Genomic DNA, 10,426 nt, shown 5'->3' with positions numbered 1-10,426 from the left:
AACAAAAGAAAAAGAGCGGCACCTTGTGTTCCAAATCTATTAATAGACAAACAGACAGAGAGATGCGCCAAAATTTGGACACCTGCTCGACGACGACGACTGACCCATTTCCCATACAAACAAGATCTGACCAGTGTCACATGCAATAACTGTACAGAATAATGCGGTCTTTATTAATCTCGTTTCTATTTTCAACGTTTCTTGCAACTTTGGAAACAAGGATTTTGCACAGAGTGAGTTTTTTACATTATCAGTTTGAGATTGAATATCATACTGCTCTAATAAAAGACCACCCAAACCGGAAACGTTGAGCTCAATGATTTTGATTCCTGTGAAAGATATCAAAAGGTGGTCAACTGATAAACCATTTGTCAAAATATTACAAACATTTTATCAATTGACACATTTTAGATATCTCACGAATCGAGATAATTGAGCTGAAAGTTGACGAATTGGGCGGGCTTCTATTTTAGAGTAAATACGGTATTTGGTTATTGAAAAATTCTAGCCCGACTCTAGCTGAATAAAATATTATCTAGTTTCAAAAAATATATTGAACATTATAGCCCCGAGATTTCCGATGTGGTAGGCTGATTGTATTCGGAGATAGTTTATCAGACGATGGAGTTGAGGCAGAAGGAGAGAGTCATGGATTTCTACGGAACTGTAACGGAAAAGTTTGGCCTGAATATGTAAATGCGATGTTGGAATGTGACAGAGTATGTTAATTTTTATTCCTGTCAATTTTTTTTTCATTGTTCAGTATGTCAACTATGCATACAGTGGAGCCAAGTCTGGACTTGGAAACTTCTACTTTGACTCGTTCTCTGGAATTCAATGGCAAATTAATCAGTTTTTATCAAACAATAAGTTCTTGTCGGATGGTAAGCAACATTTTGGGTGTCTCAGTTTTAAACTTTGGTTTTCAGATCCACTGGTTATTCTCCAAACAGGTGGAACCATTGATTTCTTCGGTGGAGATACCAATGCAACCGAAGTGGTGGAGAATATTCAGCAGACTATTCAGAATATCACTCAGGTTAGAGTTTCTTTTAGATTCCAGAATAATGTAAACTTCCAGACAATGTCATCTGGAACACTTGTCATTTTGTCACTTCTGGATGTTTCCAATAGTCCTGGCGTTCAGGCAGCAGAGGATTCAGAGATCCTTCAGGAGAGGCTGGGACATTTGATCTCTGAAACTAATCGGGTAATTAATCCGAATTGAATAAGTGAAGAACATTTTTCAAAAGTTTGAAAGTTTTAGCAACTCCATCACATAGTTCTGGATTCTGATCTTGGTACCCGTCGCCTGAATCCATTCCTTCGTGTTCGTCTAATCGATATTAATACAGTGGCACTGGCAGCTATGCAATCATTGAATACAACCGAACCATTTACTCATCACTCACCGGATCTCATGTATGATTTTAAAGCTAATTATTTGGGTGAAATGGGAGGAACAGGAACAAAAACGCCGATAAGAAAAAGAAAGATACTTTGCCTTCTAAAATAATGATTATAATAGTGAAAGTGTCGATTTCAGCAGTTTCTATTTTACCATTTTTTCTCATTAAACAAATAAAAATGCAGCAGGGAAAACCAGAAATTTTATCGCATAAAATTTGATGATAAATTTGTAATAGAGGGTCAAAATTCACAATTAAGAAGAGTTTGCGTTTTAGAAGAGGTTTAAGGACTTGGGAAGTAATCAGCTTTCAGAGGACACAAACAAAACACTGAAACCCGAACAAGAAACTTTGAATAAGTACCGTAAAACCTCTATTAGAAGGGCCTTCAAATTGTCAAGTGTACTGTTCCAAGGCACCTCCGGAGGGCCTTTCTATTACATGCGTCTTTCACTCAGAGGAACCCCTTCTATTTTTCCGGCTATGCTTTCCAAAATTTTTCATTGAAAAGTTCGATGAATTCTCGTTCTAAATTTATAAAAATCCATCAATTCCACCAAAAATGAGCAAATTTTTCAGCAAAAAAGTGTTCACCCATGTTTTGCGAAATTTTTATTTTTCAGAATATTTTCCACTGAAAACGTACGGATACTTTTAATTTCGAATAACAATTTTTGAAGGGGGCTCTTCTATTGAAGGGACCCTTCTAAGTTTTACGGTATTCTAATTTTTGATCTCAACTATTTTTACCGTAAACCCTGTATTAGAAGGGCCCTCCGAGAGCGGCTTGGAAAAATAGAAAATCCCCTTCAAAATATGTTGTTTGAAGTTGAAAATTTCCATACGTTTTCAGTAAAAATATTCCCGAAGTTCCACAATTTCACAGAAATTTGTTGAAGCAGAACTTTTTTCTCGAAAACTAGCTTAATTTTGTGAAATTGATAGATTATGAACTTTGAAAGTGAATTAACTACATTTTTCGATGAAATTTTTTGAAATATTGACTAGAAAAAAAAGAAGGACCCCTCTAATTGAAGGACCCTTTTCAAAGAACGGCCTTTCGGAGGTACCTTGGAATGAGAGAAGAGCCGCTAAAAGTACTATTACTGCGAGAAAATTCTAAATCTAATTTCTCTATTTTAGTCCTCAAGCGATATACAAATACGCCTACCATGACCTTTGGAATCCGTCGACAATTGTTCACTACCACATCGCAAAGGAAATAGTTCGAAACCTTCAACAGTTTTAGTCTCTGTTTCCCCCTTTCAACTTTTTTATTTGTATAATAAAGTGCCAATGTCCTTTCACTCAACCTATTTTTAAACGGAACTATGACCATAACATCATATAGTTCTGAATGCCCAATACCCACATGGCAGAGAAAATATAATTTCAGTTTTCAGCACAAAATCAAACAACCAACTAATCTCTTCTTAATTCTACATTCCAAATTCCCCTATGAATTCTTAAACGCTTTCTGTCACTAATTCCAAATACAAGCAGATAGTTCTGAATGCCCAATACCCACATGGCAGAGAAAATATAATTTCAGTTTTCAGCACAAAATCAAACAACCAACTAATCTCTTCTTAATTCCAAATTCCCCTATGAATTCTTAAACGCTTTCTGTCACTAATTCCAAATACAAGTGTGCTATACATTTGAGTCTCTCTAAACGCAAGGGCGCTGACAAAATTAATGATAATGATAAGGACATCGAAAAGGGGGAGGTTGAAGGTGATAATGGGAAGCGGGGCGGTTTTGATTTCATTTTCGAAACGATGGCCGGCAGCATAGGCTCTGGTGGCTCCGGTAATATCGTACACACCCTACTCCTGGTAAGTTTTAAAATTATTTTTAAAAATCAGTTTATATAAAGTTTGTAGCTAGATGTATTGTTACACCAAGTGTAGAAGGTTACGGTAACTGGCAAAGTGTACTTTTGGAATTTCTGTTTCCTCAAACCACAATTGCAAATAAAAATTTTTAGAACTGCATGACTATAAACTGACTATAAAGTTTGACCATAAAGTTTATGGAGAAATGACAAGTTCCGTTAGTTTTTCTGTCATGGATCTATGAACGAATGAGCATTCAAAGAGGAGCTTGACCCTATCATTAATTACACTGTGTATACCCAAACTGATAAAAACGGGTATATCTTTAGACATAAGTATCCTGGAAGCACGAAAATTGGTCGAAATATAATTTTACGTTTGATTCATAGCTTCTGAAATCTTCAAAGCAATTCTCAAGTCTAGGTAGTGTTATGATTTTTCAAAGATGAAGGGTCTAATTTTTCTTGACTTTCATGAGATGAAGCAACTTTGACAAGCGATAACTCAGCTCAGAGTTGATCAAATAATCTGAAACTTGGCCAGTTTACTGATGAATTATTGGAGTTTTTGCATTTCAAATTTGAGCCAAGTACAACGTTTTAATCGAATTTTATGCTCGTACAAACTTTAGTCCGGCTAATCATTCCAATCGTTGACCATGTATATCGGTTTCTGTAAGAGATATCAAAAATTGTCAACTTACAAAATATTTTCGATACTATGGTAAAAATTTTGTCAGTTGACCAGTTTTTGATACCTTTTGCAGGGAATGAAATATATGGACCCAAAGTTGAAAGCTAGGCAACTCTGACAAAAAAAAACGGAAATACTCTTCATCTGGAACCAAAACCTTATGATATTTCGATTAAGTTGTTGGATTTAGTTCAGATCGATAACCTGTCGCCATAATATCAAACCTCATACTTATTTTTCCAGGTGTTAGGAGTGGTTCTCACCGCTGGTGTGCTTGGAGTGGTGATCGCAATTCTTGTCAACGAATCCAGCAGTACCAATAACAACAACTACTACGGAAATGGAAATGGAACCAACACGAACACGATCTACAATGAGACGGTCGTTTATAACAACACACTCGTCTACAACTCCACATCCACCTTCAACAATACCAACACCTACAACCAAACTGTAGTTCAAGTCGTCTACCAAGACAAAGAGTGTGAGTAGATGACGAACTTAGGCATGGCTTTCTCTTCTTCCAAGGACTGCGCTTATCACGCTTTTCAGCAAAATGATTATTTGATAAGAGCCATTAAATTATGTGATGCAACTAGGGAAGAGTGATGACTTTCTGTTCCAAAAATATGATTTATTGAACAAAAATGGTTTTCAGCCGCTGCCGTCAATGTTGCCCCGCCGAGAAAGATCACAACTGATAGCAACAAGTTCCAGTCGTACCAACAAGTCGTACAGTTGTTCAAGTAATTTTTGAAGAGAGAAAAACGGAAATGATAAGAAAATTGATTTCAGGGCATCTGTGAATCTGTCCGTTGATCCCTGCAACGACTTCTACGCCTACACATGTGGAAACTTCAAAGGAGACATGAGCTTCGACGTTTCGGATGATTCGAACGTTGCTGATATGGTCGCACAACTCACCAACGATAATTACATTCAGACTGCGGTTAGTTTTTTACTTCTAGCAGAAAAATTGTCACCGAAGCTAACGGAAAACCATTCAAAATTTTCAGCCATTGCCAGTGAAACAAACTCGTTGGTATTTCGATCAATGCGTTCAAGCTCGTCAAAACTGGAACACTCTCGTCGCCGATGGAGCCGTCGTCACCAACGCCATCAATGCCCTCGCAGCCGGAACTCAAAGATTCGAGAAACAAACTCAATTCCCATTCCCAATGTTAGATCAGAATAAGGATGTGACCGCTTACCCTGGAAACTTTGGACTCGGATACCTTGTTGGATCCTTGGCCGCTTCTGGAGTCAGCACTTTTGTCTCGGCTCGAGTTGACACCAACTGGAAGGATCCTGCTGGTCCAGAAGGATTCGCTTATTTGATCGATCAACCAACAACTTTTGCTCCAAACACTTATTACTTGAAGGACTGGAATGATCTCAGCGCCAAGTAAGTTTCGACTCAGAACTATTTTGCTTATAGTAAAATTTCAGCCTCCAGGACTCGATCACGAAAACTATGCTTCTCTTGGCTAAAGTGCAGGGCAAGACTCTTGATCCGACTATCCTCGCTAAGGATGTTCAAGATATTATCCACCTTGACTACGTTCTCGCCACCAACTTCTCCACTGATGACACCACCCGCCGTCAATATGACAGAAGTTACAATCCAAACACTTTGAAGCAGCTTATCGCTCAATATCACGACGATATCTTCAGGTATATTCATAATATTCATCCCAAAATTAATACAAGATTTCAGCTGGAATATGTTCCTTCCCCTTTCCGTCGGATCGGCTGAACAAGTCTTAGACAAACTTCTCATGCAGAGTGCCTACAATTACTTTATCGTTATGGAGCCAGTTAAGATCAATATGCTCTTCGAGGCTCTCAATGATCAAAACAAATACGGAATCACTCCACGAGCTGTTGTCAACTACCTTTACTACCGTCTCGTCGACTCGTTGAGCAACTTCCTTCCATGGCCAAAGACCGTAAGTTCAAAAAACAAGTAATAAGGATCTTATTATCTGATTTTCAGACCACACTGGCTCGCCCATTCACCAAGATCGCCAAGCAACCAGTTGGACGTCCAAGACACGTTCTTCCACACGAGAGAAAATACGAAATCAAGCAAATCGATGATATCAGTGATGCCCAATACAGTTGTGCTGCTGAGACTATCGACCAGATGCAGTATGCCAATGCTCGTATCTTCGTCGACAAGATCTATCCAACTGCTGATGACCGAAAGAATGTCCGTGAGCACGTCGCCAAAGTTGCCAGCAGCATCGTCATTGGATTCCGTTCAATGATTGATCAACTCAACTGGATGACCAGCTCCACCAAGAAGGGAGCCTATAACAAGATCGAGAATCTCGTTAAGAACATTGCTTACCCAGACTGGATCACCGATGATGCCCAACTCACTCAATACCACACTGTAAGCTTTTCATTCAACTTTCCATCATAACAACGACTTTTCAGCAAATGAACTTCAACCAAACCAACGATTACATCACCATGTACTTCAACGCTCAAAGCTTCAACCTTTACTCGATGTGGGATCAACTTGTCCAGGGAGCCGCTGACCGTACAGGGTTCAACGGACCACCAGGAATTACTAACGCTTGGTATCAGCCAGAATTGAACTCAATCACATTCCCAGCTGGTATTCTGAAGAAGCCATTCTACGATTTCAACTGGCCAGCGTCTGTTAATTTCGGAGCTATGGGAGTGATTGCTGGTCACGAGTTGACTCACGGATTCGATGACCAAGGAGTTCAATGGAATGGAGTCGGAACTCTCAGCGGGTAATTAAAAAAAAATCAGAAATTTTGAACTAATCACTAGAATTCAGATGGATGGACGATCAATCCAAGGTCTCCTTCACAAACATGGCACAATGCGTCGTCAACGAGTACAGCGGATTCTGCCCACTCGACAAGAATACGTACGGAGCAGCTGCCTGCATCGATGGAGCTCAAACACAAGGAGAAAACATTGCTGATAACGGAGGAATCCACTCAGCTTTCCGTGCCTACAAGAACTACGTCGATCTCTATGGACCAGATCCAGTTCTTCCAGACGACACCTTCCAATACTTCAATCCAGATCAACTTTTCTTCTTGAGTTTCGCTCAAGTCTGGTGCCAACTTCCAGCCGACGATGCCCATTTCCTCCGTCAAATTCTTGTTGATGTACACTCCCCATCCATCTACCGTGTTCTCGGAACTATCCAAAACTTCCCAGCCTTCAAGACCGCGTTCAATTGTCCAGCTTCTACATATGCTCCAGACAACCATTGTAACGTTTGGGTCTCTGATATTGACACCAGTAAGTTTAAGGTTGGTTGTATGTATTATGTAATTAATTGTTTCAGCCTACGGACTTCCAAATGTTCAAACAGACCTGCACGTGGCTCCAGAAGCTCCAATCACTGCTACCGATGTTGACAAGATGAATGCCTACCAAATGGCTGTTAACTACTACCAGAAGTCGGTCAACACCAAGATCGATCCATGCGACGACTTCTACGGATACGCTTGTGGAGCATTCAACCAGCCAGTGTCTTTCACCACCGCCCGTGCCCAAAATCTCGTCTACATGGCTCAGAAACTAGAGGATCCAACATACCAAGCAAACATCACTGGATGCCCAGCCCTCACCAAGGAAAAGCAACTGTACAATGCCTGCTTAGTCGCCACCGCCACTAAGCAGACTGAAGATCAGATGCTTATTGCCGCCAACTACATTCAACAACGAGTAACCGCTCTTCAAGGATTCCTTGGAACTCCATTCACACTTGTTGCTGGAGGAGCTGCTGCTCTTCCAAATGCTAAACAATTGGGTGATGGACTTGGATACCTATCGTTTGATCAAGGAATCGACACATTGATTAGTCCACTTGTGGATACTAACTGGATTGATAACAGCAAGGGATACAGAATGTTCATTGATCAGAACACCGCCTATTTGTCAAAGACTTATTACCAGCCAAATGCATGGAAGATCGAGAAGCCGAAATATTTCGCCTTGGCATATGATGTGCTTCAAAGATACGCTAAGGAGCAGAACATTGTTGTACCAAATACTTTCAATGACACACTTTCCAAAGTGTTGGACTATGAACAGACAATTGCCATCAAGTACAGTACCAATGATGACACTCGAAGACAATTCAACCGTTCCTGGAATCTTGTCAATGTCGGAGACTTGGGAAAAACATATTCTTTCTTGGACTGGATGATCTATCTTGGACATGCTCCATCCACTGTTAAGGATAAGGTCACTGCTGCCAATTATCAAGTATCTGTGATGGAAGTCGACAGACTCACCCATTTCTCCGCCGACTATGCCGCTCAGGATCCAGCCCTGCTTGTTAACTTGCTCTACGTCCGTCTCATTCTCGGAAACGCCCAATACGTTCCAAACTACGCAACGGCGTTCCAGGGAATGACTGAAGAATCCATTTTCCTTGGACTCTCGAGAAGAAAGACTATTCCAAATCATATTCCACCAAGTACTGCTGCTCTTGAATCTAACGGACCATCGTGCGCCAGTGTTGCCAATAACTTGATGCAGTTCGCCAATGGACGTGTTTTCGTCGATTATATGTACCCGACACAAAAAGACGTTGACAACATCCGTGCTTCTGCTGGAGGAATAATCAAGAACGTGATCAGTTCGTTCCAAGGAATGATTGACCAGTTGGATTGGATGTCTCCAGACACTAAGAAGAAGGCTTACGATAAGACTGTGAACATCCGTAAGACAAAAAATTCATAGAGCTCGAAGTTGAATTAAAATTATTTCAGAACAAAACATTGCCTTCCCCGACTGGATCAAGAATGATACTCTTCTCAGCACTTACTACGCCGATCTCCAGATTGCTGACACTGACAACTACTACGATATTCTCACCAAGCTCGTCAGATTCAACATCGAAATTCAATACAACCAACTCAACGCCGCTCAAACCGATAGAACTGATTTCCTCGGACAACCTGGAACGGTCAACGCTTGGTATCAGCCAGAGTTGAACTCGATCACCTTCCCAGCTGGTATTCTTGTTCCACCATACTTCCATCCAAAATGGCCACCAAGTATCAATTACGGAGGAATGGGATTGGTTGCTGGACACGAGTTGACTCACGGTTTCGACGATCAAGGAGTTCAGTGGGGACCAACTGGAAATCTTGCCGGATGGATGGATGATGGATCGAAGACTGGATTCTTGGGCATGGCGCAATGTGTTATTGATGAGTACAGCGGTTTCTGTCCATTGAATGCCACTCAATACAGTCCGAACTGTGTCAAGGGAACTCAGACTCAAGGAGAGAATATTGCTGATAACGGAGGTAAGATCCTATATTCTAAACCACTTTATCACATGCATTCTTTTCCTGCAAAATTTTGAATCAGGCTCCAGGTGGTATCGTTGGTCTAAGAGTTGTTTGTTGTTTTGATTTTCAAAGCGGAAGTTTTCCCATTTTCAGGAATCCACGCCGCCTTCAACGCCTACAAAACTCATCAAGCCCTCGACGGACCAGACCCACGTCTTCCGGATCGTCTCTTCGGACAATTCACCCACGATCAACTCTTCTTCATGAGTTTCGCTCAAGTCTGGTGCGAAATCCGTCGTACTGATGAGAATTTGTACACTCAAATCATGGTTGATCCACATTCCCCGTCCATGTACAGAGTTTTCGGAACTATTCAGGCATGTCTATTACCCAATTGATCTAAATTTAAAAACACTTTTTCAGAATTTCCCAGCTTTCCAAACTGCTTTCAACTGTCCATTGGGATCGAACAGTGCTCCAAAGCAGCACTGTGAAGTCTGGGTTCCAAAAAAGTATCAATAGATCTGAATGTATTTATTTAGAGCTTTGTTTGTCATCCTCATACTACTACTCTTTCGTTCTCGTTTTTTCGTTATTTCGAAAATGAAGTTTTTCGGTTTTTAAAGTGCTCGAATTAATTTTTCAGACAATTCCAGAATAACAATAACACTGAATTGATCTTTGAATTTCATGAAATTATATTATGAGAAGTCAGAATAAGAGAAACAAGTGCCCATTTGATCAGTGAAGGCACAGCAACTGAGAGAATGGTTAGAGAAAAATATATCCAAAAAAAAAAAACGAATTGAAGCAGCTGCAAATAGCTAGAAAAAGGCATTCTTTCCTAGCCTTTCTCTCTCTCTCAAACTTTCCGCCATTTTTTGATAATAACAAGTTTTGGTATTTGATGGAAAATTATAGGTTAATGGAAACTTCAATCTCGATATCCAAAATTCCAAAAAAAAACCTGATCATCTCGAAAAAACTGGTACCGTAAAACCTGTAACAGAATGGCCTTCTAACTTTTGACTTTGAACCTGTTCATCTCAATTCCTGTCGGAGATACCGAAAACTTGTCAACTGATAAATTGCTTGCGATATTATGATTAACAATTTATCAGTTAACAACTTTTCTATGTCTTTAACAGGAACCAAGATAAATTGACTCAAAGTTAAATTTTAGTGG

At 40.1% G+C, this 10,426-nt stretch overlaps 2 protein-coding genes across 2 annotated transcripts; both read left to right on the top strand.

The window, feature by feature from the left end:
- Positions 1-161: 161 nt before the first annotated feature.
- CBG20767 lies at positions 162-2,658 on the top strand (the record flags this gene model as incomplete). Its single annotated transcript, XM_002631543.1, has 7 exons — positions 162-233; positions 567-719; positions 764-884; positions 930-1,039; positions 1,082-1,210; positions 1,268-1,422; positions 2,553-2,658. The coding sequence occupies 7 exons, from the start codon at positions 162-164 to the stop codon at positions 2,656-2,658; spliced, it is 846 nt and encodes a 281-aa protein (XP_002631589.1).
- Positions 2,659-3,190: 532 nt separating this feature from the next.
- On the top strand, positions 3,191-9,762 carry CBG20766 (the record flags this gene model as incomplete). The annotated part of the gene is made up of 14 exons (XM_045242704.1): positions 3,191-3,247; positions 4,184-4,424; positions 4,599-4,686; positions 4,736-4,889; positions 4,957-5,345; positions 5,390-5,614; positions 5,658-5,889; positions 5,937-6,338; positions 6,383-6,708; positions 6,756-7,231; positions 7,278-8,663; positions 8,713-9,255; positions 9,394-9,617; positions 9,664-9,762. The coding sequence occupies 14 exons, from the start codon at positions 3,191-3,193 to the stop codon at positions 9,760-9,762; spliced, it is 4,842 nt and encodes a 1,613-aa protein (XP_045097131.1).
- Positions 9,763-10,426: the final 664 nt, after the last annotated feature.

Source organism: Caenorhabditis briggsae (genome assembly GCF_000004555.2).
Source record: "Caenorhabditis briggsae complete genome, chrII, whole genome shotgun sequence".
NCBI classification, from domain to species: domain Eukaryota; kingdom Metazoa; phylum Nematoda; class Chromadorea; order Rhabditida; family Rhabditidae; genus Caenorhabditis; species Caenorhabditis briggsae.
Note: the sequence above shows the minus strand (reverse complement) of the source record. Positions and strands in the feature narration are given on the sequence as shown.